This window comes from Corvus moneduloides, chromosome 10 (genome assembly GCF_009650955.1).
Source record: "Corvus moneduloides isolate bCorMon1 chromosome 10, bCorMon1.pri, whole genome shotgun sequence".
Classification (NCBI taxonomy): domain Eukaryota; kingdom Metazoa; phylum Chordata; class Aves; order Passeriformes; family Corvidae; genus Corvus; species Corvus moneduloides.
In genome coordinates, this window is record NC_045485.1 from 13,978,661 (window position 1) to 14,003,433 (window position 24,773).

Below are 24,773 nucleotides of genomic sequence, written 5' to 3' on the forward strand. Positions count from 1 at the left end.
GTGCCAAGTGCAGGGGACAGTCACTGCCCTGGTCCTGTTGGCCACACTATTCCTGATACAGGCCAGACAAGATGCCATGGGCCTTCCTGGCCACCTGGGCACACACCGGCTCATGTTCAGGCACTGTTTCATAATTAACCAAAAGCACAAGGAGAAGAAACACAGCAGGGACGCAGCTGGGCACAGCTCGCCAGTGGTCATGGGTTTGAGTGCTGGGCACGGCGTCACTGCTCCTCGCACAGACACACTCACCCCATCGGGCACAGCTGGGGGCTGGGATCAGTCTGTCCCAGTCCAGCCCCAGTAACTGGGAGCAATGGAACAGTGGGCAGTGAAAGGGAAAGGCAAATATTCATGTCCCAGAAAAGCCGTAGTTTAGCTACCAGGCTGGAGTCTCGTTAAAGTGTGATTACTTCTGATGTTTATTTGCTATTTTCACTTATTTACATGATTACTATCTGGCTTTACAAGGTTTTTATTACACCAAATGTCTGTTCATCCCAGGATCATGAGGTGGTCTCTACAGTCAAGAGGACAGTGCTTGCCAGCAGCACAGCAACATCTGGTTAGTGCAGCTATGGATAAAAATAAAACCTGAATGCTACAGCCAGTAGAAATGGCTACTCAGAAGTGAAGTACTTTGTTTCACCTACAGCAAATACGAGTTTCATGCACAGACACTCAGGATAGCCCCATGTGGAAGGAGGACAGCCATGAGGTTCTTGATGAAGGCTGCATCAAATTAAAGATCACAGGACATCTCTGTCCAGCCATGAGAGCACTGGGTGTAGAAAGTCAATAAGCTCAGTGGATGCTCACATTTGGCTTTGTTCTTTTCTCTGTCAAAGGGTAGTCCCCCTCCCAGTCTCTCAGGGCTTCCTCTTCATCCAGTGACTTTGGAAATTTCCCCTACTTTCTTCTGCTGGAAGGTACAAGACTTTGTCCATGGTAGAAGCTGGACTGGTCTCTGTTCACAGCCTGTCCATTCTCTGCGCGCTTACCTCTGTGGCAGCAGAGCTCAGGGGAAACTGGGTGGGATGGGTAAAGCAGGGATATGGAGTCTGACTATAACCCACCAGGAGGCTGCTAGAGAGAAGATTTACTAGGCAAGAGTTTTGATATTTCCTTCCAAGAAATTCTTCTAGAATTGAAACCCAGTATCCATCTAACAGTTCTTGGGAATCCTGGGTGGTTCACTATCAGCAATGATAGCAGAAATGCTCCAGTTTTAGACTAATCTTGTAAACCATGTTGATACTGTATTGCTGGTTTCTGCCCCAAATTCCACCCCATCCACACAGACAGGGGCAGCTTCCAGCCCCATCCCACTCCCTGATGAGCAGATGCTGTTGGCACTTGCCCTGCAGAGAGGCAGGAAGAGGCATTCACATGGTAGCACAGCACGTTATCCAAACAGCAGCTTTTCTGAAGAGAAGGTGGCAGGGCAGAGGTGGCCTGGAAGTTGCCATTTGGACTGTGCTAGTCCAAGCCTTGTATCTGCCATAAAACAAGCAGGGGAATGACAGTAGCCATGAGTGAGTATTGTGTTATCTTATTACCTGCCCCAGAGCACTGGGGCGTTTGCATCCCTTCAAGGGACTCAATATATTCACTCCCCAGCCATTCTGTGTATGTTCTCCTCTCTTCTACTGGCACAATCTCAACAGTGGAATCCTTAAAAATCAAGTCTTTTCCCTGAAAAGTTGAAGAATCAAACATTTTGAATCCATTTCCGTTGCTGCTATTTCCAAAGTAGACCTGAAAATAATGAAAATTCTTAGTATTTTGCAAGATGAAGTGCCATGTTCCTGTCATACAACATGAAATATGACAGGAACTGTTTTGTAGATGAAAAATTCATACACAATTGCAGAATCTCTTATGCATTCCTTTTAGACGCTCCAGTAGATCAGATACAGAATTCTGCCACTGGCAATTAGAAGAACAGCACTTGTGACTTTGTTTTTCTCAGTTACTATCTGGAAAAAGAGCTGTAGTTTTTTAAAAATTCTCCTGCCTAAATATTGTTATGCAATATAGGGTTTGGCTGCCCAGAAGTTACAGACACGACTGAAGCCTACCATGGGGATATTGCTCAGTCGTGATTTTGAACTAATTAACTTCAGGATGGAGAAGAAGGAACCTCGCTGTGGCAGCCAGGCACACTCTGCCTGCATGGTTTACCATGTACATGGCTGTAGCATAAACAAACCCAGCATAAACAAACCCATAAACAAACATTCTATTGCATTCCAAGGAAAATTCCAGAATGGGAAAGCGTTAGCATGTACTCTGTTTCTTGTAGACCTCAAAGTAATGCAGAAACAGAGGAAAGCCATGGGAAATTACTACTGCAACCAGTGGCTGGGCAAAAAGTTGAAATCCCTTGTGCACCAGGGTGGTTTTACTGGGTGAGTTACATGGGTTGTATTTTACCTTCTCTGTCACACTCCCAGGGCTGTGCACTGTGCACATGCTGCCAGTGCCATGATGCAGTCCTTATCCTCGGAGTGTGTTAGACCACATGGAACTCCCCCCAAAAATAAATGGATTATTAGTACCTGGGCTCTGTCCAGTAGTCCATATAGAGCAAAAACGTTGACATCTGGGTGAACCATAACAGCCTGAGCTGGCACCTGAGCCAGGTGACAACTGGCAAACTGGCTGACTTCAGCACGGGCACCATTTGGACATAGTAACTGGAAATCAGTGGACTTCAACTTTTGGGCCCAACTAGCAGTGTTTTTACCTGAAAAAAAGAAACTGGTCATTTTCAAGCAATGAATGCTTTAGAGCAAGAAAAAATAATTGGATTATAATAAAGAGACATATAAAACTAAGTACCATCTGTGTTTTCAAACACCGTTGAGTGCTTCACAAAGGCTACATCCCCAGAATCTTCTGCCAGGCACCTAAAGAAAGTCAAAGATATGAATTCAATTCGAAGCATCTCTATGTGAACCACATTTTTTCAGTAACTCATAGGTTTAGAATGCAATTTTTTTTACAGGCATTCCTTAAACAAATGTACTGGGTCCAAAGTTAGTAAGAAAAACCAGAGAAATTAAGCATCTTGGATGTAGAGAAAGGCAACATCTTTGCAAAATATAAAAAAAAAAAAATATTCTGAATTACAAATTTCAAGAGTGGAATAGAGTAGAAAAAAATTATTAAAAGCAGTGTGAAAAACAACAGGAAAGACCAGTATTAGATGAGTAAAGAAACAGAAGATCTATTATGTGATACTCAATGCAGCATTTGCAGCCCTGTATATTGAAGCCCTCTAGTTAATCTAACTGCAATTTCTAAGGGTAGTGTTCCAGAACTAAGTTCAGTTTCCTCTAATTTTCTGATGCAGAAGCAGCCCAACATGACAAGGGACCCTAAAACCACCTCCTCTCCTATGTAGCTTATTCTGTAAGTGTTTTCAAGAAGCATTTCCTAAAACAAAATAATTAAACACACCAATGAAATAGATGTAAAGCTGTAACTGTGCACGGCTTATGCAATACAAAATGCAAGGGAAAGTTATTACTGGTAACAGTTACCAAAAATACATATGTTTCAATTGCACCTGGTTTAACATCAGCAGTTCTAATCAAAGGTCTTACCACGATGTGGTTGATGCTGTCACGCAGACAACGAGGACTAGTGTGGCTGTTCAGTGCATTTCCCAATCAGAAAAAGCTTTCCTAACAGATTTTTTACTACTCTGGGCAGTTTAATTTGCCCCAGGCAGTTGGAATATACACAAACTGAATGGCCTCTCACATCACACCTCTAGTAAAGTTAGTCTGAAGACAGAGTTGAAGGAATCTGGAAATCTGAATTTTAAGTCCATCTCAATCACCTTCCACAACCCATTCTTCTTTCAGACAGGATCACCTGAGTGTCACGGATAGACCTACCCTTACCTTGAGGAAGACTGTGATCCTCCATTTTTTCACATTCTACACATTTAAATACTTAAAATGCCCCACATCACTCAATGAATTAAGCACCTTCTCTATTAAAACAAAAGTGATCTCCATATAAAGTTTGACTGTATGGGCACTATTATCAAATGCAGAATCTTAGAATTATGAGCAAGGCTTGTGCAGCCTGTAACAGCATTTGTTGCTCATTCGTCTGGTGACTGGGAGCTGGCTCTGTTCTCATGAAGTCTATGTTCTGTACTCATGAAGTACAGCAGAGGATCTGAAGTTTGCCTGCAAGGCAAACCCAGCAGAGCAGCTGGACTCAACTAAATAGATTTGCAAAAAGTAGTTACCCAAATCTATCTAATGCTTCAGTATTTACTAGGCAGCTGCTGTGGAACTCTCCCCCCCTGAAGGAAAAAGGTGGCTTTCTGCCAGCTGTTACATGCACCATTACCTTCTGAGGTGATAGTCAGGAAAAGGAAGTGCTCATTCCATATCTGAGAGTTTCACAGTCTTTGGGTATGGCCCCATGTGTACATGTACACTGTTACACTAAATATTCATTCCATTCTATACTATTTTCCCCCCTGTATTTTTAACATACTCTGTTTGGAATAGGTTTTGGTGATTGAACATTAGCCATAGCTGTTTGTGCTGTTCAGAAATCTACCTTCAGATACAGCCACCAATGAATCAGAGTAGTGAAGACACATTCCAGGCTCCTCATCACAAGCCTGTCACTCTGCAGGGACTTAGAGAAGCCAGATCGTGGCTACTGTGCGCCTGCTTCCCTGCTAGAGCTCCCTATGGATGAGCTGCCCATCCAGAGTGGCAGACTCCCTGTCCCACTAGATTAAAGCAAGACTGCACACCAACAACAATCTACTTGATCCTCATGAGGTGGGTGCTCTGTGCACAGACATGTGGGTTGGGCTGTATGATCACCTGGCTGTCTGCAAGGACACACATCCCACCTAATTTACAGCACCTGCTGCAGCAACAACAACCTCTGCTTGCTGACTGGGATGGAAACCAGGTGCTCATTGCATTTTGGCAGGCTGACACACAAAATCACAAGCGTAGGTATCAGTTACCTGAAGGCTCCACTGTAGCTGTAATAACGTTCTTGGCTACTTGCACTGCATTTGTTTTTTCCACTGTCATCTCCAATACACAGTTGACAGAGCTTTGCTGGGTAATTGTCCTGCTCAGCTGAGGGCACACAGCTGGCAGAGAAAAACTCACTCACAGCTGGGGAAAGACAAAACCAACATAAGGAGTGAAAAGTGTGGGCTCTTCACAAAAAAAGATCATGATGCAGGTTTCAGTAGAACACTAGAAATACAAGTTACAGCTGCCTTACTGGAATTCACAAACCAGAACTTCTCAAATATTTTCAGAGCACTCTTTAGTTGACTATGTAAAGTCAATAAAATAGTGGGGGTGTGCTGGAGGAGCAGTCAGGGAAGGTTCTCCTCTGACATCTGTGGCAAGCTCTGAGCTCCCAGTGTTAAAAGGACATGGACATTCTAGAGCAAATACAGTGGAAGGACAGTAGGATGCTCAGAGTTGGCTGAAGCACAGCTTGCACTTTCCAGGCTGAGAACTGGGCTTGGTCAGCCTGGAGAGAAGACAACTAACAGTGTATTGCTATCTTAATTTACATAGTGGGGTTTTCAGGAAGACAGAGCCAGGTCCTTCTCAGGGATGCAGAGCAAAAGGATGAGAAACAACAGACCAAAGTTATGAGAAGGAAAATTCTGATTAGATACAAGAAAAGAAATCCTTTGTACCAAGGATGGTCAAATAGTGGGACAGGGCTCAGAGAGATTGTATGTAATCTGTGTCCTAGGAGTTACTCAGAACCTGCCTGGACATAGCCCTGAGCACTATGAGCTACCAGACCTTTAAGTAGCTGTTTGGACTAGATGACCTCAAACTGTCCCTTCCAACCTAAATTAGCCAATGATTTTGTGATAAAGGAAAGGATACTTTTGTGTTAGATGTAACATTTTCTGTTAGAGATCTCCACTAGTCCACACTGGTGGCAAACTTAAAATTTCAAATCATTGTATTAAAAACACAACACCCCTTCACAAACAGATATTATTAATATAGAGCTATGAAATATCAAAATTAATTCCCTAATTAAAGTTTATCATTAGACTATTACTATCTTTTTGATATATAATAATGTTGTCTTACCTTGAGGAATATTACAGTCTCTGTTCTTAATAATCCCCCTCTTAATTAGTATGCCAATGGGAATATTCCATCCAGCATTTCTCCCCAGCCCTGTGTGGCAGGACTTCTTCCCTCTCAGGTCACTGATGGTGAATGCATTGGACAGATTTCGTTTCACTACCACCACTGCATAGTATGCATTGCTGCTGTCATCAGCTTGTAGAAAAAAAACAACACATTACAGCTTTCCTTAAGCATTCCCACACCTTAGTGATCATCTGCGGATCCATTACACTTGTCTGGTGGCAACCTCAACTGCACCAACAATCTGCTAGTCAGGGAGTAAGGATGTACATGCTGCTGCATTCACCTATGGTCTGTAAGCTGGTACTGCTACACACCTGAGCTGAATAATCTACAGACAAGATGATGAAAGTGTTCTTGTTACCATCAGCTCTTATAAATACATCCCTCTGAAAAACAATGTTTGGGGCATAAGTAACTTAGAAAATCTGCTTCAAGAAGTTGTTTTTATGTGAAAACTTCAAACCTGTATTAAAACTTCAATGAGTTTGGCAGCAAATTTCAACTCTGCCTTAGTGACACTGTAGACACAAGCCCTCTTTTAATCCGTGACTCTGAAGCAGCCACATTGACAGGAAGAATTTGCTTCCAACTAGAATCTACTGTGCAATTTCTGTATTTTTGCTTCTCTTAAAAATATTTTGACTTTGTGAATACTAGTTTTTTCCACTGAAAATATTTTTTTTTCAGAATTCAAAAAACAAATGAAGAGGTACGAGACTAAAAATTGCCAAAGACTCAACCTGGTCCTGCAGCAGGACAGACAGAAGTTGCCTCACTGTAGAAGCTCATCTCATATCCTCCTCTATCCATGATGAGAGGGTCATGATTTTTATTTCCTTTGAAAACAGCTTTCCTAGTAGGGCTGGGAACAAAGGACTGTGCTTTTAGTGCTGTTTTCAAACAACCTGGAAAAATAAGGCCAATATTTATGTTTCTGGACCTTCTTACCAGAATAACTTTCTCCAGCAGCTGGTACAAGGCCATATGTCTTCCCAGCTGTGTAAATATCAGCTCCACCCAGAACTACAACATCACTTTCCTTTTTCTGAAAAATAAAAGAAAATATAGGATTTCTGAAAAAAACCCAGCAGATACTTTCCTTGCTACAATGACGACACCTTTATGGTCACACCTGTGGCACCCTGAAGGGCAAGGCTGCCAGCAAAAGAGCATCACACTGCTAAAGAAAATCTCCCAAATGTGCATAAAGCATCATCACTGAAACAGGGGCAGGAGATTTCACATACAGAGGCTTGAGTTAGATGGGAAACAGTGTTCTCCTCACAGCCAAAGATGATCAGGGTCCAGGTTCATCGAGACCATCTGAGCTACAGATCATCTTGAAATCCAGTGTTCCTACTGGTCACCAAAGTGAGCGCACATCTCTCTAACCCCACCTACCCAGCAGAGAGCAGCTTCTGTTCATTTGGTTTATGGCACAATGACTGCAGCAGCCTACCTGGATCAGCTCCATGCACTCTTCCTTTGTCTTGGCTGAAACACACTGAATTGCTGGCTTCAGATTCTCTTTCCTAAAGGCAACGGCCATTTCACCACATTTCCAAATCTCCTCAGTGGATACAACACACCAGTTCAGGCTTTCTGGCATTGCTGCACAAAATTGAAAAGCAAATACTACATTCACTTTCTTTGCACTAGACAAGGAGCCATCACACTGCCCACTGTCACATGTGTCCCATATATATTATTGAAAATATTTGCTTCTGTGTTGCTCCCCATCCCTCCAGCTCAGAGTTACACCAGACCAGGAACCAGGGCACTCCCTGACGAGCAGTTATGTCCACACTGCAAACCTCTCCATAGCAAAGGAACAACAATTTCTACAATTACTGACCATTAAGCCCAGCCACAATGTGTTAGTTGAGTGCAGCAAAAAGCCACCCTGAACACAAGCTTCTTCACACTGCCAGTCACGGAGCAATGCCCAGAAGAGACAAGTCAGGAAGGTGAGGGGCTTTGCCACAGCACAGATCACATCTGGGAGCCTCAGTTGCCAGGATTTTTAAGCTTCTTAAGGCAAAGATTATTGTAATTTGTGTTTCTGACTTTCCCAGAATGTGTATCAAGTAATTTCTACTTTCTTCTGATAGCAAGAAGGACCATAATGCTTCAATAAAGAGCAGCTGAAGGTTTCCTTCAGCTTGTGGAGGAAACCCTCTGCTAGGAGCCCATTCACCGTATTTTATAGACTACCTGAGGATTTGCATAGCAGCACATTACTTCTCCTTGTCAGCAGGTAAGAAATTAAGTACCAGGTAGCAGTAGCATCTTACCAGATTAATGTCTCTCATATACTAGCAAAGGTGAAAAATGCCTGCATCTTATAAAAAAGTGGGCCAATTTGCACAGGAAAATGTTCTGCAATGCACTATTGTTTCTAGGTCAAAAAGTGACCTTTGCCCATGCTCAAAAATCAGATTCGCATCTTGCCGGAACCCTCCAAGAGTGGGAAGAAAATAAAGCAGAATCAAGATGATCTGTGTTATCAGCTATCTTTTTTTTGGTTATAAATAGGAATCTACAGACAACTTACTGTTGGGGTTGCAGCTCAGAGCTTGCATGGCATGAAGATACTCATCACCCAGCCATGCCTGGTAATTCTGAGCTGTAATTTCAACAAGCTCCGTGGTGGCATCTCGGAACAGAAGATTTTGGGCACCGTAGGCTGCAGAGTCAAACATCTGAAACTTGGCACCCACCCCATTAAATCTTTGCTGTAATATTAAAGAAGAAAGAAGCACCTGTCACATATCTCTCTACCTGGAATGTGTGACACCCCATACCGCTTCAAACCCCACAGAGCCAAAAGTGCTCAGATATCCTGTTTTCAGTTTGGTTAGACTGGTGGGAGAACCCTTCTAAAATGCAAAGTAGCAATGAAAAAACAGTCTCCTACTTGTCCCTGGTTTAGGAGCTGGAAGAGAACTGTCCCGTCTGTGTCAGGCCGCACAACCACAGCCCGAGCAGGGACTCGGGCCAGGTGGCAGCTTCTCCACTCTGTCACATCAGCTCTTCTGCCATCGCGACACAGAAGCTGGAAGTCCTGGGAGCGGAGCCCCTGAGCCCAGGAAGAAAGGCTTCTCCCTGAAATCAGACAGGATGTGCTTAAGGAACAGACATCAGGTGGGGCTGATGCTTCTGGCTCCAAGCTTCACATGTGGAGCAGAACACACATCTCCTGAGCATCTCTGAACTGTTCCTGCCTGCACAGGATATCCTGTGCATCTCTGTCGTCCTTCAGTCCTGTAACACTTGTGAGACTGCACTGAGCTGTACTGGCGTCTGCAGCATATCAAGAGCATCCCTAGTTTAGAATCATGTACAGCATTTTCTGGGGTTTTTTTCCCCTGGGTCAGACAGGTACAAGATATTAAAGCAATGTTAGATTCAAGGAAGTTTTTACACAGTGCCAGATAGGGCATGTTAACTCTCCTAGTCTCCACTGAATCCCTTGGCAGGCTGGAGCAATGTGACAGCTCAGGACTGTATAAAAAAGAGTTTTCTGCTGTTGAAGGCCTCTTTCCAGAAGCAGCTTAGGATTCCACCTTTCACCTTTACCGACACTATCAAACATTTTAAAAATTCTCTATCTCCTGGTGCACACCTCAGAGGGTACATCTGTTTTCACTATTACAGCATATTTTTGCTGATTCCTCAATTCCAAATACATCAAATATTTGATATTACACTGTCATTACAGATACCGTACTTCAGACCTTGCAGCCATTTTTCAACAAGCTTCAGGATTACTCACCATCTGTATATCCAGGCACTGTGCTGTGCTTCACAAAAGCAACCTCTCCAGCATTTTCAGCCAAACACCTAATAAATACAAATCCAACCACAAAAATGCATTATAAAACCCCCGTGCTCTGGCCACTGCCGGCTGACAGCCTGAGGGCTCTGTGCTCCGTTCCATCAGCCACAGACACTGACCTACTTCCTTGTGCTGAGAGTTTTGCTCAAGGCAGAGACTAGTGGCTGTTAGAGCATGAAGTAAACTATCATTGTCATTTGGTGAACATGAACAACATGTTCAGTGCTGCCTGGGACAAACACCATGACCTTCTTTGTCCAATACAGTTCTGTGTCTAAGGCAGGCACATAATCTTTTGGGGAATTCACAGGGAAGAGCAAGTGTTTCTCATAAGCAAATTGTGCCCTCATTAATGCTATGACTCGGGGACTGGGACCTGCAACACAGCACACAGATGGGAAAGAGGAAAATAAAGATTGGTGTGCAAAAATGGAGGGCAGAGCAGCTCGATAATTCAGTGCAGCTGAGATGGGATGACTGAAATAGCCAAGTAGGGCAGCAGTTCAGCTCTCAGACTCCGAGGATCATCAGGTTTTACTGGGAAAGATAAGTCAGTAAAGCCTGCTGAAACACTCAGATTGTGTCAACAGCTGGAGACAGCAAACAGCAGGGGGCTTTCCCTGCCCAGTATATGTGCTAAATATCCATTTGGTTTTAATATTCAGGTATTAATACCTTAAATAATGGGTTAATAATTACTTTTATTCAGTCAAATTAAAAGCATGGCTATCCTAACAAAACTACAGATTTTCTAACAAGATCAACTGGAAGCTCTGTAGCTTCAGTTTCCTGTCAGTGAGGCCTGAACATGACTACGGAAAGGGTACAGCGATAAAAAAAATTGACAAAGACACGATTTTTACCTGAAAGCCCCACTATAGTCATAGTATTGCTCCTGGGAATTTAGTTGACATTTGTTCTGTCCTTCTGAGTCCCCTTTGCAGAGCTGACAGAGGGATTTAGGATAGTTCACACCATTTGCTCCAGGAACACAGCTTGCATTGAAATAGTCACTTACAGCTAAATGCAAAATTAGAATGAGACATTTTTAGCAATGAATAAACAAGATCCTACAATTTCATTTTAACACATCCACACAGTACATCTCTACAAAGACATAGAAGGCACAAGTTACTTTCTTCTTAAAAGATAATTTCCAAGTTTAAAAAAAACCAAAACCCTGCAGTCTTCATCAGACCTACATTAGGTCTATTCCATCGTACAAGGAGCACCAAAGTCAAAGAACAAAACAGCAGCTGAATCACATCTCTGGACACACACACAGGGTCCCAAGACCATTGGGAGAGCATTGCTGAAGAGATCTTTGCCCTCTAACTCTTGCCTTTTGGAAGGTCACATCCCATTGCTGCCAGGTGCCCGGTGTGAGTGAGGTAACCCACGGGCACATCCCAGCCTGCAGTCCTGTTGATGCCGGTGTGACAGGAGCGCACACCCTTCAGACTGTTGATGGTGATGTTGGAGTTCTTCTTCACCACAGCCACAGCATAATAGGAAGTTCCAACCTCTGCAGCATAGGAAGAAAGAGAAGCAACCTAAGTAGCCTCACAGCAGCATTACAGTGACATACACTGATCTTTGGCCTCTTGTGACTTCCCTACCCACAAGCAAGTCACTCTGTTCACATCCTTGGTGAGAACCTGCTGCCTGTGTATCAATGTACCCTGTTATTTTTTCAGTGTGAATTGTCTTAGTCCACAGACAATCTGCTCTAACTTTGGAGGTCACTCTGCTTTGAAAGGGAGGTTCCTTGCTGGAGGAAGTTTTCTATGACTTTAGATATATTTGGATTGAATTGAAACCGATATAATTTACTCCCCAGTTGGTCTTAATTTTGTTACAGCAGAGTGAACTGTTGTTTCTGGAGCATCACTGCTGATTTCATTCTCTTTGTTTTACAGTTTAATATAACTCAGAGTCAAGAGTTGAGGGTTTGAAGTGATCACAAGGTCATTTAATCTGATTTTATTTAGATCAGAAATCACTAAATTTCTTTCCCTTTTCTCTTATTTCAGCTCGTAGCCTGACTAATGGAGATAGCTAGCCTCTGGGTCCTGAGGCCCATTTGGTTTTAAGAAGCCAAAGCACAGGTCCCTCACCAGAGTCATGATGTGTTTAACAGGGTGGGGGGGCTGCTGCAGATGACCCAAGATCCTATGGACTGAGCCCAACAGCCACTTCTGAGGATGCCTTTGGCCAGGTGACACTGAGACCCAGCTACAAAACAAATCCAGCTCCATCTCACAACACAGTGATGGGACAGCATTGCCAGCAAACTGCTTCCAGAGCTCTCCCTTCCCTTGTGTCTTAAAGTTATGGGGGCATCCTCCAGCTCTGAACTACACGAGCACTGAATTATTGTCTCTGCCTTGAAAGGAACTCAAAGCTTAAGGTCACCCAGACAAGAAGCATAATCTAGTACTTCCTTTCTTCCAGCAGGTAATCGTATACACTAGTAAAAACAAAATCTAATTATTCTAATGCATGGGACTGACAGATAAACCTAATAATTCATGCTTTGCAATTCATTAATCTGAAAAGTATGGAACAGAGAACACAGTAAGCAGAGAGACAGTAAAAAGAAACAAGAAACAACCCAACAAACTTATTCCAGAAACAGCTATTCTGACCCAAATGCTTCAGGACACACTCAGCCACAGCCCTGTGTCTCCTGTTTCCCCAGACAGTCTGTTACAGGCAGGAGCAACCAAGAGGGAACCTGAATACTACCTACTGTTTAGAGTCTTCAAGAGGACTCCAAATAAAATGCAAACAGCAAATACTTTTTCTTATGCATTTTAAGTGATCTAAAAGGCATTTGATCAGAACAGACCTTGATCATATACTTCCCCAACCACAGGTTTCAGACCATGCTCCCTTCCAGCCTGGAAAATCAAGCGGCCATCCAGGGTCACTGCATCTGCCAAGTCATCCTGTGCAGACACAAGGGCAGAATGTTTGTTAAAGCTTAATTTCAGTATTTATTAACAACCAGAGTGCCCATGAATTTACAAGACACCCCTTAATCTGTATTTGTGTTTTCTTTTTTCCAGTTATTTTAAGGGCACACAAATTTCTGAACTCTTACCAAGAGGGATTTTAGACCTTCAAAACTGCCTTCCTGCAGAAACAATGCAGAAACCAGCCCTGCACCATGATGGCTTCACTAGTGTTAATAGTTCAGAGGAACCTTAGAAATGGATGCTGCAGCTCTGTGAAGGATCTTAAGGCCCATTGATTTGAGGTTTCATTCATCTCTGTAGCTAGTACCCTGACTCTTGAAGATTTAAATAAAGTAAATACATTTTTAGATTATACAGAGATAGTTCAAAATAGTATCTTTTGGGGCTACAAAATCTGAATGCCAAAGTGCACTCCAAAGCACCCTTAGATCCTGCTGGCTTGTAGCTCAGCACAAGCCAGACATGCATTTTGTCAGCAGGGGAGCAGGTGACAATGGGTTCCCGAGAAGGAGGAAGTATCTAAAAAGACTGTTCAAATTGGGAGAATACAAGTCTGAGGCATCCACTTTGGGGAACGTGTCCAACAGCACAATGTATTTTCTGTTGACTGTAACACCAAGCTGGCTGGGATCCTGCTACAGATGCAGGATTGCTCTGGATAGCACAGGACGGGACTTCCCACAGCAGCAAGGCCAGGAGAACTGCTGTACACACCTCTGGCCAGCAGAGCCAGCTCCCACTGTGTGCTGAACCTATGGGAGCCAGGAGAGGGCATTTCCCAGAGACAAGGTACTGCCAAGAAATAATCAGCAGTGTGACATTTTGCATTCCTAAGCTGATTCCAAGTTTCTTACCAGTTTGCTTAACCTCTGGTTTGGCACTGGCGGGAGTAATTTAGTTTCTCCATCCCTTGGGAGCTTGCAAAGCCCTGGTCAGGGCAGGGCTAGGACTACTCAGCACACCACAGCAAATTCCCACAGGCTGAACAACATACAGAGCTTGAACATTTTTTAAGGGATCATGTGAGAGCACAGGTAATATGTTGATGTTGACATCTAAACCAGATTTGAAGTTGCCATGTAATTTGAAATCTTTTACTTGTTTGGCTTGAAGGAGAAAAAAGATTATATCCATTAATCAGCTGAAACAAGAGATGTCCTGAGAGTTGCTTCTCATGAATAAGAGCTGAATAAATCCAAGGGAACCTGAAGCAGACTTGGAGTTGGAAGATATTTGCATCTTAAAGAACAGACACAATCTTTCTGGAATAACTAGATGCGATATTCTACTGGTGAGGGTTAGAGCACAGGACAGTTTAGGAATCAAATACAGCCTGTTGTTTAGGAGGGACACCTGACAGGAGAGGAGGTGGGAGTTAGAGGAGGTGGGAGTTAGAAGGATCTTACCCTGAAGAAGAACAAAATGAGCTTCTAGAATTGGTGGTGGACAGAAAATAGAGCAGATATAATGGAAAGGGTGTCACAGAAGTCATGAGGCATGTTATATGGCCATATTTTCATAGGAAATAGCACTTTTCTGACCAAAAAGCTGAACCTACAAGCTCTGTTCAGACACAGAGCCTCTGATCAATAGCTTCTGTAAGAATAGCACAAGACAAAACCAGTCTATTGTTGTATTTAACATGAATTAGCTTCCTGGCTACAGACATCTCTTTTAAATACACACAATTATTGCTGAGGTGACATATCAACAGCAGTGTGGGTGTATTATTTTTTTTGCAGCAAGCATTTGCCAATAAATTTAGCAAAAGCATGGGACTCACATATAATTTTTTAATAAGTATACATGTGATGGACATATTCTATTCATTATTTTCAGAGGAAGTTTATTACTGTATGTCACAACATTTCAGAATTACCTACATAAGTGTTTCAAAGACCTGCTGAAAATAAGCACTGGTCACATTAAATATTGTCAGGTTCCCTAGTTAAATATTTAGGTATTTCTTAATTTTTACACACCTTCAATCAAAAAGGTTTTTTCCTTTATCCATGTGCTAACACATTCACAGGTCTAAGTCCAAATTATGCAGTGTTACAAAACAGCACCTGCCTCTTCAGCCACTGTGTCCTGCTCCCTTCTCGGCCTCAAAGATCAGAGTTCAGTGCAGATGCCAACTCAGGGGTTCCACACAGTCCTACACAGAGTAGGTCAGCTTGAATATTTAGTAGATTATTAGCACAAGGGAAAAAAAAAAAAAAAAGAGGTCTAAAGGACAAAGTCTTGTCTGAAGCCTTACAGTGAAAATTCATTTCATCAGAAAGCAACTTACTCATGCTGTCTGCCTGCCTGCTACTTCCAATGGCTTGCAAATGCAATTCTGTGAGCTCTGTATTTCAGAAGCAGACAGGCATCAGCCCTTTAAATAATCTGCTTTGCAGAGTCTAACAGGTCCCTCTGTTCAATGCAGCAATCAGCCAAGTGGTTTTGGGAAGACCTGACATTAGAATGCCCTGTCTAATTCCAAGGTAAGATCCACATCTGTATCGGTATCTGCTCTCAGCATTTTTCAATACAGCCTTGACTCCCTTGCTCAAGAACAGTATTTATCAAGAGGCAATGAGGTAGTCTTAGGAGTCAACCATTCTGCTTCATTGACAAAAATTACAAGACATCACTTTTTGAAATCTGTTCCTTTTTTCTGGCCACACAATCATCTGCCTCATCTCCCTTCAACCTATTCTTTCAGATCTCCTTTCCTTGCTCTGAACCTCTTGTCCTTGACAGGCTGCATCTCCTCCACAAAAACCTGATTCTTGGGCATATCTACAGAGAATACACAAAGAGCATTATTGATTAACACAGCCAGCCAACCTTCCCTTCCCCCACACTCTGCCAGTGAAGACAACCGTGATTACCTGCCTCCACACTGCTTCTAACATCCACTTTTTACCTTCTACCCCCTCCAAAGGAAGGAATTATCTTGCATACATCATTTTGCAAATTCACATGTTCCCAGTCTTTAAAACCTTCCCCAGAGGCACGCTCTTTTTGGAAACTGAGCATACTCTGGGCAGCTGAATTAATACAGCTTAATACAGAGGTTTGCCCTTTGCTCACCCCACTTGCTACTTTGCCTCTCTCTTGTACTCAGTATTGGGAGATTTGATTTGATTACACTCAGCTCATCTGTTTATACAGCAATTTCCATGACAGGACCCTGAAATGAGAGTTTGATCCAGAGTTTATCAATATACAATCTACTTAAGAGGCTAAGCAGCACAGCTTTAATTACTGTCTGCATCTTGTAGCTCCATCCCTTCTTAAATGTCTGCTAAATAAATCTGACACAATTCCCAAATCAAAGATTAGTATTTGGGAGGAAATATTTAAGACCTTATCTGTGTTCCTAATGACTGGCCATATGTGAGCAGCCAAAGAGATGACACGGGGCCATTCTGACATTCAAGTTCATATGTATACTTTTGTGTCTTTTCTAAAAAAGATATGCCTTGATTTTTCAGAGCCATGAGTGCCAGGAAGCAGAGGGTCAGCTGCCTGGATGGCCAGACATTTACCACAGACCTGTGCACCTCGCCAGAGGATTATTATTAGGCACATGAAGAAATTAAACCAATGACACTGCTGTCACTCACAGCTCACCTTGATCATCTGGGTACAGTTAGCAGCTGACCCCCCTGCTGTACACTCCAGAGGGGGAAGGATGCCAGCCTCACTAAAGGCCTTGCTCATGCCATTACACTTAGAAAGTTCTTCCTCAGAGACTGTGCACCACCGGATACGCTCCAGGCCAAGAGCTGCAAACACAACACCAAGAGAAAACATTACAGAACGCATCAGAGCTTTACCATTTAGAAGCAAACTTTTGTTCTGCTTCTCCTCCCTAAACAGAAAAAAAATCAGGTCTCACTTTGCAGTGAGTCCTTAGAGATGATTCCCACTTGCATTCCGATTAACATGAATCCTGAAGTTTTTTTGGACTGACCACAAGATCAGACTCAGATACCGAAATCCAGTGGCATTTGTTTCTGTCATAAGAAATGTGGGTACCGTAGAATAGGTCAGGGCATCCAGACTGTTCTAAACACCTTGCAGAATACATCATCTTAATCAAAGTCAAAAGCATATGAAATTATTATTTTAAATGATACACTACAAAACCAGAGACTGTCTAAAGACAATTCGTCTCAAGTATTGCTAGTTAGTACCTGGAGTCCTGCCCATATTGGTCTGAATTTAAAAAGCAACCTTAGGTGCTCAAAAGCCTTGCCACTAGGCTTATTATGAAAACTAGAAAAGTAAACTTGGCCCTTCAAAACAGTCTTTCATAAGAGATCATAACTGCAGTCAGGAAAAGAGGAGGGCAGAGCCATATAGGAAAAGACTCAAGTTTAGTAGTGGAGATTTCCATTAATTAGCAAAGAAAGGTGCCTTTCAGTGGCCCCAAACACCACCCTCCTAAGTGCCAAAGTTCCAAACACTTGGTTGCTTTTGTAAGGAGATGTCATCGTGCCCAGACAGTGCGGTGAAATGGAAACGCACCCGTGGGTTACGCTGACAAACAGGCACGGGTCATTTTCGTAAGCAGGGACACAACATTCCACTGTTTGTCTACAATTTCCATTTTTAAGCTGGAGTCTGCTGTAAACCATTTATCATGTGGTTTTCTAATACCTCTAGCTGGCCCTCTACTTCCCCCCCAGTGCCATGCAGCTGAGATGCCACATCTGACGGTGCAAGTTAAAAATTACTCCACTAGTGCCCGATAGTGCTCTGTGCACATTTTCTGACTTAGCGGCTGCAGACTAAACAAGACTGTTGATGCCAAAAGATCCAATACTGAAACAGTGGGTTTGGCTTTCTGTTCCTCTGCAACACAGAGCCAACTCTACTGCTGTCAACAAATATTAAGTCAGACTTGGAAAGCTTACAGGAAGTTTTCATGGCAGTATGTGCCAGTAGAGGGAGAAACAACTGCCCACCTCTGAGTTGCAGGAATTCTGAGAACCAAGATGGTTGGGAGAAAGGCATAACAGGTCATGGTAAAAACACACCTCACAGAAACTTAATGTTTGTACTAACTCCTCTGCTGGGGTGAAATTTTCAGCATTAATTCCTTGGGACTGAAAGAAGAATCCTGTTTTTAATTTTGGAGTTTTCTTTTTATAAACATAAGCAAATAGAAATTAAGATGGAGAGCATCTCAGTAGGTATATATGCTAAGTGCCATTTTTCAGCCTCAGCATTCTGAATTTAGACATAGACACACAGGAGGTAAAACATGAACTGTATGACGAAATCATTAGCCATACACCTGAAACATTAAGTTCATTTAGCTCTATATTTCAGCCAAAATAGTGAAACAGCATGAATCTGTTGGTTTTTTCCTCACTCATCAAAAACCAGGTATCCTTACAAGTTAACCCATCTGAAGTGGGCTTGAGCACAGACAAGGCCTGCAGTTAGCCTCTCTTCCTACTGCCAAGGAAAACCTGCTTAAAACATCAGGTCAGTGTCTGAACCCAAGTTTATTCTCAAATCTGGCCCTTCTGTATATCAGTAGATATACTTAAAGCTTGAAATGGCAGAAGCTGGCAACTTCCATCTGAAATATGCTCAGGGTCCTAAGCACACTATAACTATAACTGACAAATACCCCAATGACTCCTCAAAGTAATGGTACTCCATTGTGTAACATCTTGTCAAATGGCTATTTATACGGTTACTACTACCCTGTCATGGGCTTTCAACAGAAACAATGGGGGGAAAAACAGAATAAACTAGGACCATTTCTTTTTTGAAGAACTGAAGACTGCTTCAGAAACAGCACCTACACCTCTGGTGAAATTAAAAGCACTCACCAATACAATTTGGGAGTGACAGGAGAAAGCCAACATGTTGCACAGAGCATGATAAGTGGAATAAAGCAATTATTTCTATTTTTACAAAGTAAGCATCATGGAACTGCTCACTGTTGTGAGAAACAGACACCACTGAACCAGAAATTGATTGTGCTGAGGAAATACAACATTTGATAACAATGAATCAAGATGCATACATGGTGTTCAATACAGCCTTTTCTACTGCTTTTCTATAATTTCCTTTGGTTTATTTTCTGGCCATATGAGACTGGCTCAGAAGTGGTTCTAGTTTCCTTGTGCTCTCTCACATCACACAGAGGTCCCATACCACAGCAAAAGCTTTTAGGCAACACTTACCAGCATGAAAGAAGAGAAGATAGAAGATATTTCTGGAGCTCTTCATGGTGAAAATTTTGGAATCTGTGATTTTTTTTCAGCCTTCAGAACTCCCAGATATCAAGGCTTCTGCAAGAGTGCTCTCTCCAGTCTGCTCTTAGGTGAAAATCTGCTGCATTCAATTGCCGATGCACTTTGTTCACCAATACCTTGCTTACCTTGGAACACGTCACCTTGTAATGACTACTGGAAAAGAAAGCATGCCTCTCTCCACCCTGCCTCTACACTTGGAAAAAAAATCAGACCTGGAAATTGCAAAATATTTGAGGCACCAATGAGGTCGCTTCTGCATTGGCACCACCCACCCACAGACTTCATTCAATAAAGGGCTACACACCGGCACACAGAGGTGGGGGCAGGGCTGGGGAACCACGCACTAACCAGTACTCCTGCTGAGGTCTATGGATCCCCTATACGTGGGGGTCAGGAACCAGGAGGAGATTCAAGGTAAGCAGTTTATCTGGCAGAGCAGACAGTCACTTGATGCCACATTCTCAGCATTGTCAGAAATTGCATAAAGCCATAACCAGAAGCCCAGGCTCTTACAACAGCAAAGCCTGTACAGGTGGTACAGGACATGCTAAGTGCACATTTCCTGAAATTTAATAGCAAGTGCTATAAAATAGCTGAATTATTCTGACTTCTTTTAAGGTTTAAGAGAAAGCCCAGGAAGGATGCTCTCTCCCAGAAAGAGCCAAAACTGCTGACAGTAGCTCTGTTAAAAGCTTCTCTGAATTTTAGTGTAACTTTCACACAGCAAGCCTCATTTATGCTGCCCTTTTCTTCATTTCTCATTAGTCAGTGAACTGCAGGTGCCTGTAACGCTTTGTTTAGATGAAAGCCATTAAGTGCTGCTTTACTCTGCTGACTGCCATTTCTCTGCTCAGCACCCAGCTCCCAGAAACAGAAGGGCTGTGTCCCGTGAGTCCTCCCACCCAGGGAGAGCATGAGCCACACAGTGTTGTGCATCCAACAGCCTGTACAGCAGGGAGTGAGGCAGAATGCTTCCAGCACTCATCAGCTACCTGACTGCAGTTTGGCAGGATGCTCTAACCCTTAGTAGGCACCTGTACAACAACAGCCGAGTCAATTAATTGCTATTTCAAGTTTAGAATTTCAAAAAAAGAGAGAATGATCCCTCCAGGCCTTCTCCCCAAACAAAACCTTATGGCTGAACTCTTGATTGTTGGCTGCCTAGACCATCTGGAATTTATTGTCCCTTTTTTGTCTTACATGTTAAAGAATAACCTGGTGCCACTGCAGTATTTCCAAATGCTTTTAAGGACCCATTGCTTGGATCCCTCCTGTGCCCTTTGTACTGGCCAGATTAACATCTGAAGCCCTCTCTCCCTGATGTTTGCAGAAGGGCTTACATTCATATACAGATAACAAGACTGATGCACAGTCCTAGCATCAGTTGCTTAGGACTGCAAGGGCAGGATTAGTAAGACATGAATCTGATACCAGGGCTCTCCTGTGGCTCTTCTGATCCTCTGTGGTAAAGGTTCAGAAGGCAGAGGAGCAGCCTTTTTGTACAGGAGGTCTACTCCAAACACAACCCCCTCTAAACAATCACACAAGCACAGTTCATCAGAATTTAGATAATTTTCCTATTTTATTCTTAACTCTATGAGTACCTTCGCTTTAAGGAGATATTAAATTTCTCCTAGTTTTCAGCTTAGCAAAAATGCCCACAAGAAAATAATATAACTTACAGTAATAATAGAGAGTAACAAATACTTCATCGAGCATGTGTCTGTATAGCAATTACAAATAGTTGGGTTATCATCAGGCAGGAAGAAAACCCACGATGCCTTCACTGCGCCAGCAAAAGAGTGGTAATGAATCAGTATGATGCCATTTGGATTTCCTAATTACTCTAGTTGTTAAAGTAGAAGCCTTAAGCAAAGTACATGTATCATAAAATGTAACTCTAAAATACAGAAAAGTGTACCCAAGAATCAAAGATATATCAGCACCTGATGCTGGAAAAATGAGACCCCTCCAGAGAAACATTAAGTAATGCAAAACCCTGACAGTTACACAAGGTAAGACAACAAGGAGCATAAAGGCTTTCAGAATCAACTTTTCTGCCAGTGCTCCAAGGCAACACTGGAAGCAAACAAAACAAAAAAGGCAAAGCAAATACTCCAGAGTTCTTTGGGTTTTCTTGATCCAAAACTTGTTTTCACTCCAGCATGACACCTGTGCAAGGTAATTGCTGTGGACTTCGGTCTGAGTGGAGTATTTGGTGATACCTGGCTAGTTTATGACAAGTGCCTGGGGGTGAAGTTCAGTGACAGTTACTCAGACACTCCAACGTATGAAAGAGCAATTCCTCACAGACCTACTCAGCTGAACAGGGCTCTTTCTGATGGGTTAAAAAAAGAGGTAAAAAGAAGTGTTTACAATACAGAGATCTCAGATGTGTTTGCAGATTTAATAAAGACTCATATCCTTCTATTTTTTTTAGAATTGGTCTTTTAAGATGTCTCACAAGACACCTCAAACAATCAGTCACTTTCAAAGAGGGAGACAACAGTACACTTCTAGCTGCCTTAAAATTTTATGACATTATTTATCAAAAGCTGCATCAATCCAGTACACCATGCACTTTCATGGGCAGGAATTCTCAGAAAGGCAGCACACTTGATTTCCCAAATCTTGAAAACCAGAAACTCTTTTGGGCCATGCACCAACAGCTTTAACTTCCTGTAAGCCTCATTAGCATTCCACATAACACCAGCAATAACAGTGTCACAAGTTTAAACCTGCTTTTAATGCAGTAACTTCACAGACCCCAATGTGGTCACTTGTCCAGAAAATCACATATGATTTTCATTTACAGTCTCAGTCAATTATTCCAAAGTGCTATAACACCTGTATTTAGCATAATTAAAAACACGCTTGACAAATATATTGTACAATAAAGTTTATTAGCTGTTCTCCTCTTTCTAACAAATGGAATGGATAGTGTTGGTAATTCTTTACAAACCAAAGCTGATTTGGTTGTGTGACTGCCCCATGACTGCCATAAGTACATCCCTCTCAAAAACAATCCGTTGCAAACAAGCAATGGCAGGTACCAAGTAATACAGGAATTAGAGAATTTCATTATTGGAGGTTTTGGTACAACGTATCCATAACATTCAGCACAGAATTTTGTGCATTGCAAATGGAAAATCTTGTGACTGTGCAATCCAAGACGAACATGTACAGAAAAAAATATATTGTTGACTCTGAATTCTCCCTTTGGTTAAGACATGCATATTACAAAGGGGACGGGGGAAGAGAAATACCTGGAGTTCCATAGAAAAGAGGAGAACTTGCAAGTATTTTTTTCTTGTACTAATATTCCCTGGACTTCATGCCCAGCCATCACAGCCCATTTGATTTTTCCGTGATTAAGGAAGGTAAATTCTAATTTTTTTTTTTTTATTCAAAACAAAAAGCTAGGAGTAGGTGGTAAAAGAAAAATATATATTTTATATATATATATTTATATGTGTGCGCAACTATGTAAAGAAAATAATTCCCATAGTTACAGAGTTTAGTTAAAGAAAGTTTAATATATATATATTTATTATAACAAAATAGGCAGTTATTGTGGGTAAAATATTCATTAAAATCTGACCCCTAAGAACACACACATTTTTAGGCTATGAATCATTCTTTCATTGCCCTAATGACCATCTCTGCAGCTGTTTTCTGAATTACTGCCAATGGAAATTTGGCATTCCTCTGAAAAATACAAGGTTTCCTAGCACCTAAACATATTTTTAGGCTCAAAAAGTGTGATGATCATTATCTATAAAGAATTTCTGTAACACACTATAAATAGTGTTTCATGAGGAAGATTAAAAACATTACACATCTTTGTCCCTAGCAATTTTATTGGCAAAAAATGAAAAAATAGATTATAAGAATATCCATATGAAATTATGAAAATGAATATCTCTTCAGGAGTAGTAATGGGACTTAATGAAAATGCTAACTCAAAATTTGAAAGTTTCTTTCTAACTGCCTGGAAAGAAAAGAAAATACTGTGACAATAGGATTGAACTCAGAAAATAAAACCTGAAATTGATTGCCCTGACCAAACCATGCTATTAAAGTTAAGCGTGCAAAGTTACTCATAATTTACAACTTCCTTGAATACAACATTTCTTTCAATTGTTAAGAAATTTTAAAAGAATGTCTATAAAGCTTTTTGAAAAATCTTTGAAAGTTACTTTCCCTTAAACATTAAGGAATTTTACCAAGCAATTCCCTCCCACCCCCACCCTAAACTAATAGCTGGTCAGGCCATTCCACTGTCATGTTTGAAAAATGGCAAACCAACAACACACAATAATACAAATTATTTAAACTAAGAGAGACACCAAATGTAAAGCATTATGGGAACTGTAGAATGTGATGGTTAGGGTATGAACCACGCTGGAAAGAACTAGAGGCAGGCTCCACTGGAAGGGCTTAAGAGTTGTCAGATGTAGTAGGTGATGTCAGTTAGAAAATGAAAAATAAAAATCTGTTTTCATAATTTTTCCTTTGCTGGAACCCAGATGTAAGGACCAGACTGTTCCTCTATGATTTGTTTCACTTGGTTGTAGATTTCCTCCAGCGTGTCTCCCTGGACAATAGCTGCAAAACATAATGTGGCAATCAGCAATCATCCCTCCTCGCTCCGTGCAGAAACCAGGCTGCTCCACGCCAAGCTGCTCTTTCCCCTCAGAGTGGCAGGAGGATTTCTGATTGCTGAAGGAACAGACACCCATGGACATTCCCGGTTTCTGTGCTGGAGTGAAGCACAGACTGGTACTGCAGGACACATACAGAACTTCCTTGGGGACATGAAGTGGCTTCCACTGTCTTACCAAGTATATACATACAACCAAGGAGTTTTTTAACTTTTTCCTAGCCACATGTTCCAATTTGCCTGAGTCAATTCACATCCTCCAGTATTGTTTTTGGCCCAACTTTCATTTGTGTTCCCAACACAAAGCAAGACAGTGCAGGGCTGTGTCCTCACAGGCTGGTGAACTCCTCCGCTCGATCCTGAAGCTGGCACAGCAAGGCTGCCTGACCTTGCGATGTCTACCTGCTAGCTCTACCTTTGCTTTTGGCTAAAAAGAGGAGAAACTCACAGTTGTCCAGACAACAGATTTAAGTTTTATAGACAAGAGGCTTCTTAATAGAGTTAAAAGCACAATCTATACTCATTTCTATGGTGTAAGTTAAGATATATTTTTGCCAAGGCTAGAAAATAATTAGAAATGAGCCAATATGAATGTGTTCTGACATATGAGAATAAAGTATGGTCTGGTGAAAATGAAGATGAAGTTTGAGCTGTTCTTACCAACACTTCAGCCTGGAAGAGCAATCACTGTAAGACAGCAACTTCTTTTTAATTAGTGTCACAATCTCAGTGTCAATAATCCAAGAAGTTTAGCATGAAAGAGTTTTGGAGGCAAGTCAGACTCACTCTTCTGTGCATTAAGAGTACTACAGCTTCCAAGCTTTGCTT

At 42.0% G+C, this 24,773-nt stretch overlaps 2 protein-coding genes across 28 annotated transcripts in view; both read right to left on the reverse strand.

Moving 5' to 3' along the window:
* Positions 1-398: 398 nt before the first annotated feature.
* On the reverse strand, positions 399-22,061 carry MELTF (melanotransferrin). Its single transcript, XM_032119001.1, has 15 exons — positions 19,211-22,061; positions 16,635-16,789; positions 12,881-12,980; positions 11,372-11,554; positions 10,893-11,049; positions 9,967-10,034; positions 9,109-9,296; positions 8,746-8,926; positions 7,651-7,802; positions 7,140-7,236; positions 6,126-6,320; positions 5,015-5,171; positions 2,845-2,912; positions 2,562-2,749; positions 399-1,758 (listed from the first exon to the last, which is right to left on the reverse strand). The coding sequence occupies exons 1-15, from the start codon at positions 19,254-19,256 to the stop codon at positions 1,480-1,482; spliced, it is 2,214 nt and encodes a 737-aa protein (XP_031974892.1). The 5' UTR covers positions 19,257-22,061; the 3' UTR covers positions 399-1,479.
* A 105-nt stretch (positions 22,062-22,166) lies between these two features.
* Positions 22,167-24,773, reverse strand: part of DLG1 (discs large MAGUK scaffold protein 1) — a 149,689-nt gene continuing 147,082 nt past the window's right edge. For all 27 annotated transcript variants that reach the window (XM_032118987.1, XM_032118996.1, XM_032118984.1 and 24 more), the window contains one exon: positions 22,167-23,890. In XM_032118987.1, coding sequence (XP_031974878.1) covers positions 23,784-23,890 — 107 coding nt within the window. In that variant the 3' untranslated portion in view covers positions 22,167-23,783. The remainder of the gene's footprint in view (positions 23,891-24,773) is intronic.

What these genes read in the sequence shown, in the direction of transcription:
- MELTF (XM_032119001.1), bottom strand. Translation starts at nt 19,256, where the DNA reads ATGAAGAGCTCCAGAAATATCTTCTATCTTCTCTTCTTTCATGCTG. An exon ending in TGCTGGAGAAAGTTATTCTG is followed by an intron (nt 6,321 to 7,139) that starts GTAAGAAGGTCC and finishes TTTTTCTACAAG; the next exon opens with CTGATGACAGCAGCAATGCA. An exon ending in GACTACTGGACAGAGCCCAG is followed by an intron (nt 1,759 to 2,561) that starts GTACTAATAATC and finishes CATTATTTTCAG; the next exon opens with GTCTACTTTGGAAATAGCAG.